Here is a 20,575-nt window from a genome sequence, read left to right on the forward strand (position 1 = left end):
ACATAATGAACTTTGTAATACCTAAAGGCTATGAACATAGATAAAGACAAGTACATAGAACAAGGCTTGACAAGTATAGTATAGGCTATGAACACAGAACATCACACATCACCCCAGAGGAAATATTCTGTGGCTTGAAGCATTGTTATGTTTTACTAACCTAGCATTTTTGTTGACAATCAAAACTGCTACACACATTTGTTATTTCTGATTTACTGATGAATAAGTACGTTATATTTAATTGCAGAATAATACGAATATACGAAGATAAGTGAGAATGGAAGACGCTCAAGTGCTGCAGAAAAAGCTGTACTTTTTGGTGGAACAACTGCAAAATATGGCAGGCGAACTGCCCCCGTTAGTTTTCCCATACATTTTCTCGTTTTCTTTGACTGTGAACATAATTTCAGTAAATATCAAATGAGATTGCCGTATGAACTGCTTTCGAGCCTAGCTAACTGTCTGCTCAACGAGACTGTGTTCGAAATAGTAAAAGGCTTGCTGGAGATTCAGCATGTAACGGAACAGCATCTTTTCCAGCAAAGGCTTCAATTTATTAACGCCAAAAAACGTAAGTTGGTTTAGAAGCAATTGCTGTTTAGTTCATTTCGATGCTGGAAATGGTAAATTGCTGCGTTCTAGCTTTTCACTTCATACAGTATTTTCTTCGAAGAAACGACGGGTTGTGAAATTATTTTTCGGTTTATAGGATCAGTACAGAAAATTTCAAAGGCACTAATTGCTACTTTGTATACTACTCCTTCAAAAAAGGTACGTGCGAAGTTTTTATTTTATGCAGAGCGTTTGGCCGGTTCGTTGTCTGGTTTGAGATAACAAAAAAAGTCCTATAATGGTCCTAAAAATGCCGAAGCCGTTGCTAATTGAAACAACAGCACTAAAACGCGTTCCAAATTTCCACTCACTGTACAATATTGATGGAAAAAACGGCGATATATCTATTATTTCCTCAAAGTTTGGCTCTCACAGCTGCGAATGACAATGGCGAATGTGTTAATGCTTCAAAAAAACCTAAAGTGCTTTCCTTTTCCATTCTAAATACAATAAAACTGTGGAATAAATATTCTGGTTTTTGCGTAAGCAAATGCGTCCTTTTTACACAAAACATGTATTTTCAGAAGAAGAACAAGAGTTGTTGAAGAAATATGAAACAAATTCCGACAAAAAAATCGAAGTCCTTCAAAAATTCATGATCGAACAAAAACAGGAATTGAAGGAGTTCGATATGAAATTAGTTCTGGAACTAGATAGAAAAGTGAGTGCGAAAGATCGAAAGGCAACTTTTACCTCAACTCCCTTATTCTATCTATGCAGGTGACTAATCAACAGGACATTCTGGAGCAGGCTGGAGTTCCGGGCTTTTATCGTACAAGCAATCCTTTGGAAATCAAAGTTCAGATGCATTTACTCGATTTTCTTCTCAGGCTTAGTCAAATGCAAATGCCCGTCTGAGTTCTCATGGCCCGCAATTGTAATGAGTAAGTGAAACTAGTTTTGCTTGTTATTTTTTTTATTAATTAAACAACTACAAACTTAATTAGTGTATAAATTAGTAATTCACTTCCCCTAAAAAAACAGAAAAATAGAACTTTGGAAAATAAACCACAAATTATATAGAGCTAAGGCTTCAGACTCTCTAATTTAAATCGAATGCTGTTAGGAATCTGTATAAATTCGCTTTCTGTTATACGCAAGCTTTTGTGCACTTGTGCTCATCGTACTACATTCTTGAGTGAAAGTTTGTTATCCTGACATGCAAATATGATCAGGCTTAAAACACTATTATTAATTAAGTACGCTATAATTGTCAGAACCAGAATCTTTTTACGCAAGCAATTTGAAACCACAAAAGTTACTTTAAACTTAACCTGCTATATTTTAGTATCCATAATATAATTATTATTTACGAATTCTAGAGCGCACAAGTGGATAAGTACATGAATTAGCATAAAACTATTTAAGTGCAATAAAAAAGAAAATTCCCATAAAGTTGGATCTTTGAATCATTGGGCAAAGCTAGCAGTTCTTAGAGTTGAGTATGTGTAGATTCGGGTGAAATAAACAGGTTGGCACATGAACATAAAAAATCCAGCCGATTAAATATTCAAACATAAACTGCCCACTTGTAGGTGTGCTCTATAAAAACACAAGAATTCAGCTAATTTTGTCTACCTTGTCACAATTGTGCTCAATGTCGAAGGAATTCTTCCTATTCAGTCTTGGTTGACTGCTGCTGATCGATCTGCCCTCCATACGATGAGCCATGTTTCGTTTCTGACATGGCAATTGTTCTTTTCAGCAGCATGTAAACTGAAGAATTGCGTTAGTGCCGTGTAGGTTTTCACTGCCACATTAAGTGTGATACTTACAAGTCAATATAAGCGCAGATGCAATAGTAAAGTAAAGAATTTGTCCACTGATAAACATGTTGACAAGACAATACAACAAAGGCACAAGAATGCTAATTAGCCAGAAAACTTGATTGAGCAACGGCCATATCCTGCGCTCAGGCTGCCAAGGTTCCACACGTTCAACTCCTGAGGTTTTGAAGAAATCCCCGGTATTTAGGAAACTCTCCTTCATTTTATCCTGTACGAGATTAACAATGGTTAGTACTTATCAACGTTTGAGCTTAAGTAGGTACCTTCGTAACAAAGAGTTGTCGCAAATATTCTTCTTGTGCTGGTTCTTCAAGTGGAACCTCGTCCAAGGGGCATCTCTTTATGTACATGTGAGCTGTAACCCGCTTTCCAAATAACAGATTTGTCATGGTGGGAGCCACCGGATCATTTTCTTTGAATGCCACCAAAGTGTCATAGATAGCAGGCACTTTGCCTCGCATGGAAGCCAAACTTGCCACAAATCCCTTGGTTCTGGGTAGGAGATGATGTTTGAGAACTGGAAGGTTGTTTTTATTCGCAAACTCAATGGAAATCTGGTGCTTTTTCGGGGTAAATCTCGTTCCTTCCGGGAAAAGTAACAACTGAAAATTGCTCGAATAGTTTAGAGTGATTCGCTTTTTCATTGCGCTTACCCAAATTGGGTCCGGATGGTCAGCTAGTTCTTTAATTTGTCGATTGATGATTTCCTTGTCTTTTTCATAAGACCGTTCCAAAAATACAAATTCGGAGAACTTCCATCCCCATCCGAGAACAGGCATGTACTGGATGACTTTTTTGGCATACGCCTTACAATTCTGGAAGATTGTGCATAAAAATTAGATTAAAAAGCCATAAACTGCATTTGTGGGAAGTTTAGAGCAGCGGCTTCTGATCCATATGCTAGTGGAAAGTCGTCTGGGCGTAATTGGCTCGTAATGAGTTTTTAAAAATTCATTAAATCCAATCTAGATCTATTTTCTCTATTGATAAAAAAATATATAAACTTCTTGCTCTTCGTTTAACCGATCTTTTAGCTTATTTTCTTCTTCTGCATGCAGAAGCTCGCTTTTATAAGCGATTAAATGCTGAGTACTTATTAAACTTATTAAGTTTAAGTGAAATATCAATTAATGTCTGCGCAAACAAGCTGAATAAAGAATAAATGAATCAATCAACTGCGGCTATAAATAAAAATAAGCGTAAATTAAACATCAGGCAAGTGCTGTTTTTGAAATTCCAAAATTAAGTAGTTCTGATCAATATTTATCTACAATCTTTCTCATTGCAGATAAGAAGCTACTTGACTACATGCAGTCAATCCCTTTATCACTTAGAATAATCCAAGGCAAAACACTTTATTATGGAAAGAAGTCAATAAACTTTCAATAGCCAGTCGGTGTCGGTAGTGACATTCCAGTCTAATTAAGTATGTTAAAGGTCGGACTACGGGTTAAAAACTGAATTAATGTGGATAGAAATGTGTGATTCAAATATTTAATAGTCAAAATTTGGCTGATGTGGGCATGTCTATGCAATTTATGTTAAATGAAGATTGTAATTTTGAGATTATGTAAAGATAAAAAGTACTTAATAATAAAATAACTGAACTACGGCAGAAATATTGTTTTTGTTGCCTCACAAACACTTCTAAATAAGTACTAGGAAATATTTAAATGAAATGGACATTTACCCCTAAGACCCTCATTTTCTCACATGCCATCCATCCCATCAGCCAATCAATTTCATATGAATGGTTCATGATGCAATATCCATGTTCCTTTCCAAAATAGGTCTCCCAATCCTTTTTGTCGATGTAGAGAAGGAGTTCTACATCTGCCCACCATTCTGCTACACAAACTAACTCTGAAACAAATTTGGATTTTGATAATTGAAGCTGATTAAACCGAGGAAAACCTACGAGAGTAAAGACTGTAGCAAAGGTACCAGTTAATCTTCCTATACAGGGCTTTGTTAAAAGGTCGGAGTCCCAGATAAAACACTGCCTGAATCAGGTTCAAAATAAGCCCCGATGAAAAAAAGGTCATGGCAAAACATAGATGTGCTGTACGGGAGCTTTTTAGCAAGTTTATATCCATTGTGTGGTGATTGTTTAGAAGTATGCACAATAGAAACTCAACTGACGATTTTAATTGAAATTAGTTGACCTTTGCACTGAACGTGTGTATTCTGTGATGACCAACAGCCGCTAAGTTTTAACCGCTCAAATCTATCGCGAAACACTGGAGTTAATAAACATTTCGTATTTAAATAAATACCAATAACAATAATTATTTTAGGTTGAAGTTTGAAGTTGATGACTATTATACAGAGGATAAAATAATCTCCCCTCTTTATTTACCATAGACATATCTAAAATGTTATTTAAAATATAGTAGTACGGAAAATAGGGTTTCTTAGTTCGTGAGAATTCAACACTACCTAGACTTCCGAACACTGGGTGCCTTTGCGAAGATCTTTTATTCCTTCAGCCGCCGGGCAAGAAAAAACAATTAAAATATGTCTACTTTAATGCGGGCTTTATTGGCCATCTCACTTGCACGCTCAAATTATTTGGATGTTCTGCGTCTGAGGGGCATGATGTTCGATAATTTTTTGTGACCAATTAATTTGATTTTGTTTCCTTCTGATATACAAGGTGCTTCACCATAAACGTTTTGTTTAAAATCGTTTTGGGATTATTTTATATTTACATACTTCTACAGACAATTTGTTCTGATGATCAAAAGTGCGTTGACTCTCATTTATTTCCTAAAATTAATTTTATTTGAATGGGAGTAGTACCATGCGCGTTTCGCCCGCTTAATATTTAAAATAAATCCAGATTTTTAATATTTTTGGCAAAAATTAACGAGTTTCTTGATAGTAAAGGTTTTAGTCATACTTTAGATATGATTTTTTTAACGATAGTGCAGTTTCAGCTGATAAAACGTGATTTTTAAATTGGTACATTTCTGACGTGTCCTGTCAAGCTGGTACCACCATAAAAGCACGTTTGGAGTTAAAAAAATGTACAACCATTTGAAGTGTTATAATTTTCTTTTTTTTGATTCAATAATTTATCTCAAAAACTGTGATGTTTTGCTTAACATTAATTACACTTTATTTTTTAAAGAGTTGATTAATTCTATTTTTTAGCCTTCAAGAACAAATTACAATTTTCAGTTGCATCAAAAAAACAACCATTTGTTTTAGAAAGCGGTTTTCTAAAGATCAATACTTCGATTTTCAAAAGTTTCTTTAACTAAACTTCCCAACTTCTTCAACTAAAAAAGTAGTGTATATTCACTTTCCTCACAATATTAGATACAAATTTTTATGGTTAATAATAAAATAAAAAAATTAATGAGCGCAATTCTAAGATTTTTGTATAAGTTACGCTTTATAATTGCGACAATCTGCCATTTAAATATGCTGAGTTCGTCTCCTATCACGCCCTGTATTTAGAAATATTTTTAAAATTACATAATCTACTTGATTATAAGTGGCAATCGTGGGAACAATCAACAGGGTGCTTCATAATTCGGTGTTCCAACTGGATTATTTCAAGAATAAGGTGTTCATTTTCACCAAAGTCTAAGAAACTTTATATTAGATGAGAACTAATTTTGGATCTCAATCTAAGCATAATGGATGGAAATAATGTTCCTACCTATTTCTGTTATATCAGCCTATAAGGATGTGCTCCTTATTCATATGGGAAATAATGCCACTTACCTAATTATCTTATTTAATACAGGAATTTACATATTACATGTTTATCTTCTTTTTCTGAAAGTGAAAGCGCCTTATGCGGTTTTTGTACAAACCAGGTTTCATAAAACAAGTTTATGTCGGATTTTGCCAATTAAGACAAACGCAGTTCAACTTAGCAAGTTTTTTTTGACTAGGAAAAATGGTTTAATTTCTAATTAAAAAATCACTTGTTCCAAAAAATATTTGCTTGGCCTTTAATCAAATAATTAGCGCACTTTTAACGGTGTTTATGAAAGCTGTTATTCCAGTTTTATGAAATATTTAACTTTTGCGTGTCTTAAGCAGATAAAGAGGAGTTGCTTAAAACCATTGCTTTATCTGCAACTACTTTTTGCAATTATAACGTGTATTTTTGTCGTAATTTGCGATGAATTCGATTTTCCCAAAAGGTAACGTAAACTGCATATAATGGTTCGTGTTTTGCGTGAACAGAGGGGCTTGCCAAAGACATAAAGAAGGGGCAAAGTCGACGTTTCGCAAGACCGACTTTTTGTGATCAATCGTGTAATTTGTTCTATTATTAGTTTAGTCTAGAAGTGCATCTAACGGAACGAACAATAAAAAAGCAGCCAAAACATGTTCGGTTTTCGAAAAATTTTTCTTGTCTTAGTTTTGGTTGTCTTTGAGTCGCTAGCCTTACAGGTAAGAACAGAACTTAACTTTCGTATTTCCCCATGTAAGTAAATATTTGATTTTAAAGTACACTCAAAAATTCAGCATTCGCGCTGCAACATTTTTGAAACTACGAAATTTTTAGATTCAGGCAATTTTTGAAATTTGTTACCAGAAAAATAACAGAAAGCTTTTTCAAAACGCGAGCAATAAAATAAAAATAAATGTGCGTGTTTTATGCCAAGTAAGATTTTTTAAATAATCTTGATTTGAAAGACGTTTTGCCCCTCAAATATTCTTATCTGTTATGTTACCTACTTTTAAACTACAAAGCCAAAATGGCATTAATAAATGATATTAAATTAAATAACAATTGGGGTAATAAAGTGTGAAATTTCTTACAAAAATGTAGGAAAGAGTTAATTTATTTGATACCGTCATTTTACAGTACCTACATATCATTTCCGATGATTTTAAAATATATTTACATATAGAAATAATGAAAAATATGTATTTTCCTGTAAAAGCAACAATTTGGAATCGGATCACTTCAATTCCAAACGATAAAAAACTGTTCTTTTATTCTTGCAGCCAAAGTAACAAATCGAAAAAGTGACCGATTCATTATTTAATTATATTATTTCAATTGCAGAAAAACAATAAGTGCGACATCCCTTTATCAGCACCGAAGCGAATCGAAGAGGTGATAAACACTTGCCAGGATGAAATTAAAATTGCTATTTTATCAGGTAAAACATTATGGCTTCTCTTCTCTGTCGAATATACAAAAGAGAAATTTTTTGGTTGCTTTAGAAGCTCTTGAAGCCTTCAAAGTAAATGAGCATAAAGTGGTGAGCAGAGCAAAGCGGTCGGCTTTCAACGAAGATGAGAAGAAAATCGCTGGGGTAAGCCACATTTATTTAAATAGCGTTTTTTCTTCGAAATGTTTGTTTGATCCTGATTTATGATTGGTTGATTTAAGCCCAATAATTTCGAAAAATTCCTTCTAACTTAAGAAAATCATGTCGACATTATAAGAAGTATAAAAACGAATGTATTGGTTCATTTTCATCTATTGTTATCAATTAGCCATGAACTTTCAACCAGTAAACTCACGCGTTGCAAGTACCTACCTGTAGAAAGTGTGTCACTCACTGAAATTACATTGCTAGTTGATTATATGAGCCAATATACGTTTTTCTATTATCAGCAATGTTGATTTTAAAAAAATACATGGAATTTCTACATGATTAACCAAATGGACTTTGATGGTTTCAATAAAAGAATTAGCGTTTCTTCCTTAGAAAGTCGCCAACCAGATGAATATTAGCAGAGCAAATGTATAATTATTACCCATCAGTTTGATTGTGAAACTGAATATACACTATGAAGACTATTTGCATACAATCAAAAAGTTTTATTAATTGGATTACTCATACTAGAAATTGTCTAATTGTTCCGTGTGAATACACATTGCAAATTAACTAATCATTATTTGTACTGTTCTAGTGCCTCTTGCAATGCGTTTATCGCAAATTAAACGCCGTAAGTACAAATAAATCATGTGTGATGGATATTTTGCAATAAACTCGCATCTTTAGGTCAATGAATACGGATTTCCCACTGTGGAAGGACTGGTTTCTTTATACACTGAGGGAGTTACTCAGAAGGAGTATGTCGTAGCCACTCGGCAGGCTGTGACCAAATGCTTGGAAAATGCTCAGAAAACTCATGAGATTAGTACAAAAACTGTCGAAGGTACTTTACCTATACGTTTCTGGAGTTTTTGCTTTATTTGCCTCAATTGCAGCATCCAAATCATGTGAAGTGGCTTACGAAGTCTTCGACTGTGTTTCCTTGGAAGTTGCAAAGTACTGCGGACAAACACCTTGAGCTGGAAAAACGATTAAATGCCTATTAGTATTGGATTTTGATAAATGCAACAAAAGGATGTATTATAATTTCATTTCCGTGTATGCCTTATAAATTAAGAACTTAGTTTTTTATACAATTTGAGCGTCTAGTCCCAAGTACCTATTAGTCTAAACAGCGCCTTGATTCTAATAAAATGAATTCTAGTCTACTTATTTGTCTTAATTGGCGATTGTTTGTTCAATGGTAAAACAGCCTATTATCCAACAACTCGAAAATCACTTCAAGCTATAATTGTGAATGGAAAACTGTAGCAGCCAATGTAATGAATGTTCACGTAATTGCATCTGTAACCTTGATGTTTACTATGGTTTATTCGATTTTTTTGCTAGTGTTTTCATGAACTCACTGACTCAGTACTTTTCAGTTTTACGTAGATGGTTGTAATCAGGTTTGCGGCTTTAGTGTAACTTTTTTCGTAAATAGGACATAAAAAAGCAATTTTTTGCATATTTATTTCAAATGCGTTGTTTGTAATATTTTATTATTTTTGTTGTAATTCATGAGGTTTTTATTTATTGAATTCATTTACAGGGTGTTTCTCGACAAACACAAAGCAAAGCATGCCAATTGGAAAGAAAGTCGCTATAAATTTCCTAAAGCTGCTTCCTTATTTCTAAAGCAGAGTAATTTTTGCATATGTTTGCTTATCTTTCTTTTATTGTCACATTAAGTTTCCTGTTTCTTTCTTACTTGCTTCAAAAATATTTTCAAAAACCTTTCTTAATTATTACATACCTAACTAATTTTTTGCTTGAACTATCCACATGTACAAGCACGCAAATTACTGAACATTCAGCAATTAAAAAAACCATCGGGTAACCAATGAACAATCTTTGACTGTAGTCAACCACATATGAAGTCAATAAACACACTATTTTGCATATCAATGAATGATTTTAACTGTTTATGGAATTAATTAACAGGTTTGACAAAAGCAATTAAAAATCCAATTTATAAAACATGCCCGCACTTGAGCATCTTGAGAATAGACCCGCAATAAAAAATAAATTTTATTTCGCAAAACAGCAGATCGATTTTTGATGACGAAAAGAACCGAGCAGAAAAATACCATCAATTAAAAGTCATGAACTGAAGAAACAAGTTATTTTAATTACACTTGAACCGAACAAACCCCTACGAAGACAGTACAAGTTATTAAATGTAATTAAAATTAAAGCGTTACTATTTAAATAAACTAAATACCATAAGGTAAGAGGTGTTTTTGAAAAATTATCAGATTGTTAGGAGAGGTCAACCGGAAAAAACCCTCGGCGTGGGCCAAATTACCATTTATTTGCTACTCAACTTAAGTCTTCAGCTATTTTATAAGTCGTTTGTTTTAATTAAAGCTTCTCTAATGGAATCACAGAATTGAAGAAGATTTTTGAAGATAATTAAATATGTGATCATTACGCTCGAAGTGATACTTTGAAATAACAGTTTGCTGGCCACAGACTAATTTCTTAGTTTTACTTCTTCAGTTTAAACAACATTATAATAGTTTAATTTTGTTATATTAATAACATTAACAAAAATCCATTGTTTCGTCTGTTTCCCACATTAAAAGTGGGTGTCACTTAATTACCCATAATAAAGCCTGCCTGCTTGTGCATTATTCTGCTGCCAATAGTTCAAACAATCCGTGGAAAAAATCAGCACAACATCCTAAAGATTTATTAATTAATTGAAATAATGTAGATACTTAAAACACAATAATTCACTAACCAACTTGTTAGTTTGCGTCAGAATTATCGATTAAAATCGTCGATGCATATCTGCATCCTTGGAAGGAAATGGACATGCATCCATCACCATTTCTGACATAATTCCGCTGCAAGTATCCAATTGTGAAATTTCCAAATTTTATAGATACAGCATCAATAATTCGACTGTTGCAATCGCTAGGAAAAGTGATCTAGAATTGATGAGTTGTAGTAGGTGGTCAAAAACCAAGAATTCTATTATATTTTTCAGTATCACGTATTGTTGATCTGTCCTCGTATCGCAGGAGGAAGCGACAAAGACGCGCTAGTTTCCATGACCACGGATCTCTTTCTCTCGCTCCTGAGTGTAACGGAAACAGTCGATTTGATCCGAACACTTTGTCAAGTCAGGCCTTTGGTGCTAGGTGGTGCAATCAAAAATATATAAGAAAATAATTTTTATCAACCAAATTTCTACTGTATTTGAATGGAACTTAGACAATAAATAAACGAGTCGATTTTTCAAGAAAAACTCGCTGTTATTCATACAACCTAGTTTGAGGGGTTGCTAAATTTTTTCTCGATTTGGATTGGATTTTTCTAATGATATAAACTAGCAAAGATTTTGAAAATAGCACACACAGAAAGATGTTTTCATTGAGGTATGAACAGCGTAAAAGATATTGCTGGTCGATTCTCTTCCATAAGCTCTGGTACTACTCCCATTGTCCTGGAACCTTAATTGTGGCCAACAGACCGTCTCTAAACTTTATACCCAACAAGGACATCTCTGATCTTTACGCTAGAAGAAATTCCTTGCCGTCCAACAATCGTTTCTTGAATAGGATTCATTACCTTAATAAATTTCCTATGTTTGGGTTATCCAATTCATGTGTTTCATTAATACAATAGCGTAAAGATAAGAACTAATGTGCAACCCCACTTTAAAATGCAGTATAAAAGATTTTTTTACATTTTTCCTTCTTCAGTTTTATGCGGGATTTTGGGCTAATTTTTGGGTGACAATGAGTTTTTTGTATAGGAACGTAAGTTGATTGCTGTGATTCGTGTTAAGTGGCCTTAACCCATTTTGGATTAGTATTTTGTGTTTGTTGGGGCGTGATATAGTGACCTTTTCTTTATTATACTTGTCTTATAAAATAATTTAGCTCTTTTGCATACGTTTGAATGTGTATAGGAAATCATGATTATATTATTCCCTAGCGTGTAACGAAACGAATTTTAACACAATATACGCACTATTTTTTTATTTGGTAACTTAAACTGAGGGAATTTTTGTAGCGAACTAATTTTTAATAATTAACCTTAGAACTGAATTGATTGAAGTGCTTGTAGTGTCTTCTCTAGTGATTGTGTCCAAAAAATATTTGTGTAAAACAAAATTAATTTTAACAAAGGAAAACAAATGTGCTAACATTTAAACAAACACCACAAAATATTTTCCTCAACTTTTGTTCATTTAACTTTCACTTTTCTCATTAATGAGCGAGAATTCAGCAAATGACGCTTTAAAGTAAAAGTTTATTAGCAGAGATGAGCATATAAATATGTTTAATCAACAAGTAGTTTTTTAATAAAATGTTGTAAAAACACCCACTTCCTCCTGATTTAAAATTGTTTAAAAATTAAATAAGGCAAATTAAACAATAAATGCAAAACAATTATTCAATTTTTATAGAAAGAATGATTGTATTTTAATGCTCGTTTAAAGGTACAAACGTAGCTGAAGCCTATACTTAAAAAATATATTTTTTGCTATGTAAAAATTCATGAACAAATTCATATACTTACACTGTGTCCCAGATTGAACTCTTTGTAGGTAAGCTGGGCCTTTTCTAACAACGAACAAAAAACAAATTAACAATTGCGCCAAATTATTCAATGCGAAGCAGCGCTCACTCTGTACAAGCAAAAAATGCTTTTCTCAGGTGCAAATCATGTTAATTTGCGCAATTTTTATAAATTTAAACATCCAATTAAATCTCCATTAAGATTAGTTGTGCTGTGTATAACTTTGCATACTTAAAACTAAATGATAATTACAACAAGGATGACGTTAGCAAATTTTAATTGTCTGCATATAATCATTGTTAATAAATTTATAAATAAAGACATTAGGTATCAGCTATTGCAGGTTATACAGAGGGTACAAGCTAGCAAGCAAAAAATGTTGCCGAAATAAGGCGAATATTAAGCCTTATTTTTTTTCCAAAGGTAATTTTCCATGCTATTTTAATTGGATGGATTCGAGCAGCTGAAGATGATTTTAACATCGTGCATAAAGACGGTTCTTTTGAATTCGGATACAATAATCCTGATTCGTACCATTTTGCCGATGGCAACAGAAACAACGTGGTTAGAGGCGAATTTGGAGGACGAAATCCCAAAACTGGTAAACCTACTTCCAACACAATACGTGATAATTATCCACTAAAATTTTATTTTGCATTTTAGGAGCAATTGACACCACAGTGTACACAGCAGGACCCAGAGGGTTCCGACCCCGAGGAAAAAATGTCCACAGAAAGTACGACTTGAATCAGAATGGCCCACGCCCAATAGGATCTCCTGATGACCCCTATTACGATCCATATGAAGATCCCAGCTACAACTTTGCCTTCCAAACGCGAACCTACACAAGGCAGGAGAATGCCAATAGAGTGGGCGATGTTAATGGGCGGTAAGGAAGATCAACCACATATTTTAAAAAGTAATAATGAAGATGAATTAAAGATACACATATTTGGATGATGTTGGTGAGCGCCACAACGTAGAATACATAGCAGGAAAGAAGACAGGATTCCATGTGAAAACTCCATTTCCTGACAGCAACCCTCGAGCGTACGGGCCTCTTTACTTCAGAGGAAGAGGTCGACCGATACCTAGAGGAAGAACTTCAATTCAACGGGGCCTTGATGGAAGCTATAAGTCAGGGATTCACGGAAAGTGAACTTGAGCGCTCATTCTAAAGCAACGAATTTCCAGATTTGTTTCGGCTGGTCCAGACCAAAGACGCACAGAAGTCAGTGACTCCACTGGACACGTTAGGGGCTCCTACACTTACCTGGACGATAAAGGAGTTCAACACTCTGTCCACTATATTGCTGGTAAATACTGAAAAATGCTCCATTTAAAATACGTTAAGCAAAAATGTTGCTTTTAGGTCCAGAAACTGGATACCGAGTGCTGAAGACTGTTAAAGGGGCGCATTTGCCTGCAGTTTTGCCGTTCGACAGGCCTGAAATAGTTCCTCCAGACTTTTACGACTACAACCCAGACGAAGACTTCAATGTGGCTGCAAGTGGCAGGCCATTTAAGCCAGGCGGTAACTCACTAACCTCACGATCCCACCAAAGAACTTCGAAAACTTCTATTTCAATAGGCTTAGGAACTGGCGTGGACGTAGGCAAGGAAGACTTTAACCGCTTTGATGGAGATAAGCAGCAAAGCCCTGGCTTAGTACGTGGTGACTCTGGAAAGAATAAATCCAACTCAACAAGTCCTGGCCGTCCGTTTTCTTCATCACCGAAGCCTGGAGTCGCGGGTGGAGCTGGCAATCTGGCTGATGGATCAGAGGGGGGAAGCGATGAAGATTTTGAGGACAATTTGTTTGATAGTGGTGGTGGAGGTGGAGGCAGCAGCACAGCTCGGCCTTCAAGTAGTTCCAGACCATCGACTGGACGCCCTTCTAGTAGGCCAACTGGAAGGCCTTCAATAACCTCCGCTAGACCGAGTTCCAAACCGTTCGCGTCCGAATTGCCTGGAGAATATGATGATGGCTCCTACAAGCCCGATGGGGATGATTGCTCCTACAGACCAGCCAGTGGACAGTTTGGTTCAGGAGGAGCTGGAGGTAGTTCTACAACTTCTCGACCAGGTTTGCAACTCCTTTCACAAATAAACCTCCACTGCTCACTCACAAAGAATTCTAGTTGGATCAACTACATCATCTGGATATCCATCAGGAAAACCTTCCAGAGGCCCGCCTTTTGAGGATAAATTCGAATCCAGTGCGGCGCCAGATAAAGGGCCACAAGGTGGTAACAGTGGCCGACCATTTGGAGGCGGTGGAACTGCAGGAGGGCCAGTTGAAGGAAGCTTGCAAGTTGGCGTTGGAGGTACCAGTAGCTCGTTGGACAACTCCCAAAGTTTGAATAATTTGTTGGTTGCAGGAGGAGAAAAACAATGCGCTAAATGCAAAGGAACCATCGTCACTAACGTAGGCCAGAAGCCCTTCAATGTACCTCCAGGGCTGTCCGTTAGGTAGATGTTGCCACACTAAATGTACGGAGTATTGAAGGTTTTGGTTTTCCAGGGCTCACGTGCAGTCAATTGATCTTTACCCGTTCGAAGGAGTTTCCCCAAGTGAAGCTTTTAAGGCGGACTCAAAATTGAGGAGAGAACAACTGAACGAGGCATCCACAGAACAACTTCTAAGTTTCAATGAAGGAGAAGCTGACTTGCAGTTTGATGGCGAAGAGGCTTCAACTGCTTCTAGTAAAGCCACGATAACTGAAAATGATTAGGAAATTATTTGGGTTGAAAGGTTTAATTAGCAATGGCAATGTGAAGCAAAGCGCATGGAATTAGGTAGAGTAATTAACTAGGTGAAGAGAAGGCACTTTTTATAAATAAGCCTGGATGTCAGGATCTCTATTGAAAATTATATAATTTGTCCTCGATGTAAGGTACCTTTAAGTAGATTTAAATTAGTCAAATACCAAATTAAGTTAAAAATATGACTTATTGTTAATTAAGTGCTGTTATCAGTTAGGAGAAACAACGAGTAATATTTTTTAATTTCAGAACGTATTACAACGTGAAAAAACATTCAAACAAAGTACAATTTTGCAGATGTGTTTTACTTCTCTTGAAACTCCTTTCATTTTCCAGTAAAAATTTTCCCTTCTTTACCTACTTTATTCCTTTTGACTTCCTTCGATTGACTTTGTTTAATTTAAATATCGATCTTAATTTCATTCACCGTTTGGTGACAATGCAATGGAATTTATGATTTATAAATGTAAAATTAATAATAATAATAAAGATTTCCTTTCTTTTTCGAGTTTGTTTTATAAATTTGGCGCGATTCTTACGATTCAGAAATTGAATGATCTGAGTCTGAAATTAATTAATATTTTTGAGCATTTACCTAAACAGTCTAGAGCATAATTTTAATAATATTGTGATTCCGTTCAATGTAATGATTGGATGGTTTGCTTTGCGCTCGCTTATAATTGATCGATTTTGTGTACTTTTAAATAACATTTTAATTTTCCAGTTAAAGTTCATCAAAAGTAAGTTTATTTGCAAATGCCTGTAGTTTGCAATTATATTTTTGTTTTGTTGAGTTAATTTAATAACATTATCAATAAAATACGGATTGCACAATTTAAAAATGTTTTTGCATGTTCGAGAATGTTTTATAATTTTCCTCGCATAATTTTGTCCATATTGTCCAGTCATATAATTAAGCAACGGTTTAAACACATTTTTCACAGCAAATAAAATATAGAACTTTCTGCCAATTAAAGATACCTTATAAAAAAAGTCGGCTGTTATCAGGAAGGAAAAAAAATTGTTAACCTCTTATGGACACCTGATTTTTTCCTCCTAATATTTGAAAACTGTTCAATTTTATGAATTTTTAAGATGTGCTCCAATAAAATCCCTAACAAAAGGATTAGAAGATTTTTTCAATCAAATTACTTTAATGTTTTTCTACGCGTTTTACCGAAGATCAGGCTCAACGTGTTGGTTAAAATTCAAACAAACTTTACCCACAAATTTTTATTGTTGTTCATCCACACCAATATTCCCCAAAAAATCAATTGATCTTCCCCAAATTTCCGACTCTAATCCTTATACGGTTCTGACCAAAGTGTAGGGATAAACGGCTGGAAGTGCTGGAATTGTCGAAATCAGGGGACCGTTAGGAAAAACATTGATCGGAACTCCCTGAACTCCCGCATTGTATGTTTTATAGTAAATCGTTTCTAAAGGAGTGCCAATTAAAGGGGGCGCGATCGGAGCCAAATACTCCACTTTTTTGGCTTCTGATGCACTGTTCAAAGGTTGCAGTTTTGCGCCATCAATTTGCTTCGGTTGTTCCATTATTGGGCCTGTTGATCGAGATTCGACTTTTGATGCGCTATGAGCCTCTAAAAATTAATTAAATAATTATTGGTATTAAATACAGTTTTTCTTGACGTACCATGCTGAGTTTGGGTTGTTTTAACATGATGTTCGACTCCTACAACTGGCAAAGGTTTGTCTTCGAGAGCAACTGATTTCAGTAAAGGTTGAATAATGGGAACTGCGTCGGGAATAGCGGCTACTCCACGAGTTTCCTGGATATTGTAGGAAAACTCTGATCCAGAATGTCTCACGTCCACGTTGGAGGATTGTAGTGGAACCACGGTTGCTGCTTGAGCCCAAGCAACGACAGAAATTAAGCAAATCTATAAGTAAAGGAAGCAAGTTGGAAGATGAACTATATGCAGACTATTTGAAAGACCTTCTAAAAAAATTGCAGTTTCTGTTACGGCTTTTTAATACTTAATCTCAAGTCGATTTATTGAAAACCTGCGCGCAATTAAAGCAGGAAAACAACAATTCAACAAGCAAAACGATCTTAAACTAGAACATCGCAAAAATAAAAAGACAGGTTTATATCGGTTAACAGACAGGTAGTTCCATAAATGGAAAAATGTTTATCTGAGATCCGTTGACCTCAAATAACTTGTGCGGACTACTTCGTAAACCGTTGTTTTGAATATTTAAAAATCAACCGACAATTTTAACAAAATTGGGAAAAAGACGTTAATTAATGATCAGTGATCATCAACTACATGTGTGAATGCTTACCAAAATCATTTTTATCAAGTCTAGTCTCGATTGTCACTGGAAGAATACACTCTTTTAACTGACCTATCTCAAGAGTAGGGGATGATTATATAGAAGGAAAAATCAAACAGCAAAAAACATACTCGCATCGTTGATATCGCTTCTTCGGATCGGATGCAATTGTCCAGTTTTGCGCTGAAAAATGCATGAAAAAGACCAAGTAGCATACTAAGTGAAGACCTAAAGTTGATGGTTTCCACCAATAGTCAATTTCGTTATGTTATAAGACTCAGTTTTAACTTTTAAATTTATTAACTTTGGCTAGTAAGGAAAATAAGTTGGTCTACATATCTTTTCATAGAATTAGAATTTAAATCTGTTCGTCAATATTGTCCAGAACAAACGTATTTAAAAGAAAAATAATAACAAATAAATTGAGATGCATGCAAAACTAACTAAGCAATTGAGAACATTGTGGCCAACGAGAGTTACAAATATTACACAAACGCAACAAAAAAAAATTAGACCAACACCAATTTGAGAAGAACAATAAAATAGAAGAAATATTTATTACCTATATCTCTTTCATCTAAACAAGCCAAAATATAAATGCTAAAGAAAAGTTTAAAGGTGCTGTGAAAGTGAAATCGATTTGTTAAGCGTTTTTAAATCAATTAATGTTGTTTGAAATTTGTTATTCCAAGGCGCTTAAATGTACAAACCAATAATAAAATTGGGATTTATAGTTATAAAAAATTAAAACCTTCCCAAAGTTAGTACGGTTTTTTCTTTACAAAAAACTTAGCAATATAAGGGAAATGGGATGCACTTACATATTATAAACAGTTTACTAGAATAGTTTATATTAGTTTTGTTGGTAAATGGCGCAAAGCTCCAACAACGGATAAAACTGGTTTGTGCTTGCAAAGAGGTATGCATACCTACATAGAAGAATTCACTTAGTTAGTAGAACCTTTTTTGAGCCTTGAGACTCGAGCAAGGGAATATAAAAAAATGATTTTTGAAACCGCTGAAGCCAACGTTTGCAGAGCAAGACAAAGAACAAGAATTAGTCGAGTTACTGAACTGTTTTAGTATGTAAAACGCACAATAAATTAAAAAGTAATACCCAATACGACAATTGCGTAAATTGTAGAATTTAAGCAACGATTATAACATTCAGGTGACTTTCATTATTACGGTTAAAATCGTGATGTGACTGTTTATAGCTTGCAAGTCTATCTAAATACCTCCACTAGTAAGAAAATCAATCAAATTTCTGTAAAATCTTCTTATAAGTGTAAAAAATTTAATAGTTATGGACTGGAATTTGAAATGTTTCTTCAGTTGGCAAACTAATTAATTCAGTTAAGTTAGAACGAGTTCTTCTAATGACTAGGAATCTCCTATAGCATGAAATAAAAAACTTTTTAATATGCATGTTTCTTCAAGCCATATCTGCTTTTAGAAGGCTGTTATGGATATTTTTTTGTGTATTTGCTTAGTGGCTTTTTAGTTATAACTTTTATCAGCATCATTTGTAAACAATTAAAGAACGCAGATGACGCACAAAGATTTAATTAATAGCAGAAAAATTAAGTACTTGCAATAAAAGATCAATTATGTTTTGCGGATAGCAAATATATACAAACAATATAAATACTATTGTTGGTCGCCCCCATTCCCTGATTTTCTGATTTTGGAACACAAAAATAGAAAATAAAAAATTTCAATTATCATAAAAAAGAATGAATCTTAAAACAGAATAAATACAGAACACAACAAAAGCAAAAATCAATTGAATCAATGACAATGGTGACAAAACCAAATAGCGTTTTTCAATTCAATAAATAATGTTGGTTTAAAGGAAGATTTTTAGAGTTTAGAATAAATTTTGCATGGGGTGAGAAAAGTAGATTCTGTAAAAATATAATGTTTATAAACAAGTAAAAGCGACAATTTCAAATACAAACCACATTTAAATGTAGTGTGAAATGTGAGTCTCAATTGTGACTATACTTTATATATAATTCTTTAAAGATGTTGAAGGAACGGGAAACCTGAAACTTCATGCTTGAATGCGGCCCGAGCAACAACAGAAGAGAACTCAGAGTGAAGGAAATTTAGCAAGAAGACTAAAGAACCGAGCGAGCTCTTGGCCTTGTATTTCCAAATCCAGTGATTTGGGATCTAAGCTTCATTCGATTGCCTTTGCTTCAAAGTCTGTTATTTTATTTATTTACCTCATTTTGCATATCTTCAGGACATGCAATCTGCAGGTTTCAGTGGCTTGCCTTGCCTGTGGACCTTGACATTGCGAGTCGATGAACTTGCCTAGCAGCTCGAACAGAAGCAGAATCGTGATGTTGACTCGATGAAAAACTCTTCACTTCCATCAGGAGCTAATTTATTTTATTATGGAATGATTACGGTACATTGGTTGGTGTGGGCATCGGATTTAGACAGCGGGAAACCGACAAAATGGAGCCTTTGCCAAAAAATATTTATTCGCAGATATTTGAAAAGCGATGAACAAACTGGTTTTGCTTTTACGACTGGAATAGTACTTGGAATATATTTTAAGAGTCAAATACTTGAAAGAACAAATATATTTGAAGATGGTCTCGAGGCCGAAGTTACATGTTATTGATTTTTGTATTTTGGAGCTTTAACAATATTTGGTTAATTTAGGTGCAAAAGAGTTCTCTAAATCGAAGCAACTTTATTTTGTCAGCCAACGCATTTAATTACATCAGTTTTATTGATGGTTGCAAAGAGTTTAGGACTTTTCCATTTAATTTATAACTTCTGCAACATTCAATTAACTTTTTTCTGTACTCGTTTCTAAATACACTGCTTGTTGCTCTGAGTGCTAAATTTATATAAATAAATATGAATTGAAGGAAATTTATTTCAAGATCTTTTCGTCTATTGTCCCATAAAACCCCGATGGATAGTAGCAAGGATATGTGTTTCTTCGCTGTAAAAAGTCGGTTTTCGAGTCAACTTAAGTGCACGCATTAACCCAGATTGGTCAACATTGAACAAGAAGACAAACCAGAAAAGGTCCATTTTAAGGCACTCAGCTTTTTTGATTGTATCTTGATAAGAATTTAGATCAAAAGTTCAGTTTTGATGTGCAGGGCGATAATGAATACAAGGTACTATCGAAAATGACGGCAAAAAACCTGTATAAATTTTGATCGAATTATCAGGATCTATTATACATTTTGTTCATATTAGCATTATTTTTACAGATACTGATAGTCATTTGGTTGTAGGTAA

The 20,575-nt window shown here is 34.5% G+C and overlaps 5 protein-coding genes and 1 long non-coding RNA gene across 7 annotated transcripts; 3 read left to right on the top strand and 3 right to left on the bottom strand.

Moving 5' to 3' along the window:
* Nucleotides 1-93: 93 nt before the first annotated feature.
* On the top strand, nucleotides 94-4,018 carry LOC109546720 (gonadal protein gdl). Its single transcript, XM_019917794.2, has 5 exons — nucleotides 94-357; nucleotides 411-571; nucleotides 1,137-1,273; nucleotides 1,333-1,496; nucleotides 3,688-4,018. Exons 1-4 carry the CDS (start codon nucleotides 278-280, stop codon nucleotides 1,468-1,470), a joined length of 516 nt encoding a protein of 171 aa, XP_019773353.2. The 5' UTR covers nucleotides 94-277; the 3' UTR covers nucleotides 1,471-1,496; nucleotides 3,688-4,018.
* LOC109546717 (1-acyl-sn-glycerol-3-phosphate acyltransferase gamma) lies at nucleotides 1,511-4,764 on the bottom strand. The gene is made up of 6 exons (XM_019917791.2): nucleotides 4,318-4,764; nucleotides 4,090-4,262; nucleotides 3,053-3,214; nucleotides 2,663-3,001; nucleotides 2,388-2,607; nucleotides 1,511-2,328 (listed from the first exon to the last, which is right to left on the bottom strand). The coding sequence occupies exons 1-6, from the start codon at nucleotides 4,493-4,495 to the stop codon at nucleotides 2,228-2,230; spliced, it is 1,173 nt and encodes a 390-aa protein (XP_019773350.1). The 5' UTR covers nucleotides 4,496-4,764; the 3' UTR covers nucleotides 1,511-2,227.
* A 1,886-nt stretch (nucleotides 4,765-6,650) lies between these two features.
* Nucleotides 6,651-8,868, top strand: LOC109546767 (general odorant-binding protein 70). 2 transcript variants are annotated; one of them, XM_048665037.1, is made up of 6 exons: nucleotides 6,651-6,815; nucleotides 7,432-7,534; nucleotides 7,599-7,690; nucleotides 8,295-8,330; nucleotides 8,387-8,543; nucleotides 8,596-8,868. In XM_048665037.1, the coding sequence occupies exons 1-6, from the start codon at nucleotides 6,750-6,752 to the stop codon at nucleotides 8,676-8,678; spliced, it is 537 nt and encodes a 178-aa protein (XP_048520994.1). In that variant the 5' UTR covers nucleotides 6,651-6,749; the 3' UTR covers nucleotides 8,679-8,868. The 2 variants fall into 2 exon arrangements, with proteins under 2 accessions (XP_048520994.1, XP_019773433.1); XM_019917874.2 differs by having other exon boundaries at nucleotides 6,652-6,815; nucleotides 7,438-7,534.
* On the bottom strand, nucleotides 8,182-9,662 carry LOC125503904. Its single transcript, XR_007281152.1, has 2 exons — nucleotides 9,456-9,662; nucleotides 8,182-8,679 (listed from the first exon to the last, which is right to left on the bottom strand). It is a non-coding gene; the product is annotated as an uncharacterized LOC125503904 (long non-coding RNA).
* Nucleotides 9,663-11,130: 1,468 nt separating this feature from the next.
* On the top strand, nucleotides 11,131-15,294 carry LOC109546770. The gene is made up of 10 exons (XM_019917879.2): nucleotides 11,131-11,469; nucleotides 12,659-12,836; nucleotides 12,899-13,124; nucleotides 13,178-13,372; nucleotides 13,430-13,551; nucleotides 13,608-13,769; nucleotides 13,827-14,321; nucleotides 14,377-14,562; nucleotides 14,617-14,707; nucleotides 14,760-15,294. The coding sequence occupies exons 1-10, from the start codon at nucleotides 11,353-11,355 to the stop codon at nucleotides 14,968-14,970; spliced, it is 1,983 nt and encodes a 660-aa protein (XP_019773438.2). The 5' UTR covers nucleotides 11,131-11,352; the 3' UTR covers nucleotides 14,971-15,294.
* Nucleotides 15,295-16,219: 925 nt separating this feature from the next.
* On the bottom strand, nucleotides 16,220-17,485 carry LOC109546769. Its single transcript, XM_019917877.2, has 4 exons — nucleotides 17,434-17,485; nucleotides 17,312-17,374; nucleotides 16,659-16,905; nucleotides 16,220-16,605 (listed from the first exon to the last, which is right to left on the bottom strand). The coding sequence occupies exons 2-4, from the start codon at nucleotides 17,318-17,320 to the stop codon at nucleotides 16,307-16,309; spliced, it is 555 nt and encodes a 184-aa protein (XP_019773436.2). The 5' UTR covers nucleotides 17,321-17,374; nucleotides 17,434-17,485; the 3' UTR covers nucleotides 16,220-16,306.
* Between the last annotated feature and the right edge of the window lie 3,090 nt (nucleotides 17,486-20,575).

This window comes from Dendroctonus ponderosae, unplaced genomic scaffold (genome assembly GCF_020466585.1).
Source record: "Dendroctonus ponderosae isolate FM_Combo_2020 unplaced genomic scaffold, Dpon_F_20191213v2 Dpon_F_20191213_3, whole genome shotgun sequence".
In the NCBI taxonomy this organism is placed as follows: Eukaryota; Metazoa; Arthropoda; class Insecta; order Coleoptera; family Curculionidae; genus Dendroctonus; species Dendroctonus ponderosae.

Bases quoted from the DNA above. Each gene is read 5' to 3' on its own strand.
- LOC109546720 (XM_019917794.2), top strand. From the start codon at position 278: ATGGAAGACGCTCAAGTGCTGCAGAAAAAGCTGTACTTTTTGGTGGAA. The intron at 358-410 runs GTTAGTTTTCCC...ACATAATTTCAG, and splicing joins ATGGCAGGCGAACTGCCCCC to TAAATATCAAATGAGATTGC. The intron at 572-1,136 runs GTAAGTTGGTTT...ATGTATTTTCAG, and splicing joins ATTTATTAACGCCAAAAAAC to AAGAAGAACAAGAGTTGTTG.
- LOC109546717 (XM_019917791.2), bottom strand. From the start codon at position 4,495: ATGGATATAAACTTGCTAAAAAGCTCCCGTACAGCACATCTATGTTTT. The intron at 3,215-4,089 runs GTAAATGTCCAT...ACAATCTTCCAG, and splicing joins AGAAAATGAGGGTCTTAGGG to AATTGTAAGGCGTATGCCAA. The intron at 3,002-3,052 runs GTAAGCGCAATG...AGCAATTTTCAG, and splicing joins ACCATCCGGACCCAATTTGG to TTGTTACTTTTCCCGGAAGG.
- LOC109546767 (XM_048665037.1), top strand. From the start codon at position 6,750: ATGTTCGGTTTTCGAAAAATTTTTCTTGTCTTAGTTTTGGTTGTCTTT. The intron at 7,535-7,598 runs GTAAAACATTAT...TGGTTGCTTTAG, and splicing joins TAAAATTGCTATTTTATCAG to AAGCTCTTGAAGCCTTCAAA. The intron at 8,544-8,595 runs GTACTTTACCTA...CCTCAATTGCAG, and splicing joins TAGTACAAAAACTGTCGAAG to CATCCAAATCATGTGAAGTG.
- LOC109546770 (XM_019917879.2), top strand. From the start codon at position 11,353: ATGTGCAACCCCACTTTAAAATGCAGTATAAAAGATTTTTTTACATTT. The intron at 13,373-13,429 runs GTCAGGGATTCA...ACGAATTTCCAG, and splicing joins GGCCTTGATGGAAGCTATAA to ATTTGTTTCGGCTGGTCCAG. The intron at 14,708-14,759 runs GTAGATGTTGCC...TTGGTTTTCCAG, and splicing joins CCTCCAGGGCTGTCCGTTAG to GGCTCACGTGCAGTCAATTG.
- LOC109546769 (XM_019917877.2), bottom strand. The intron at 16,606-16,658 runs GTACGTCAAGAA...ATTAATTTTTAG, and splicing joins AACAACCCAAACTCAGCATG to AGGCTCATAGCGCATCAAAA.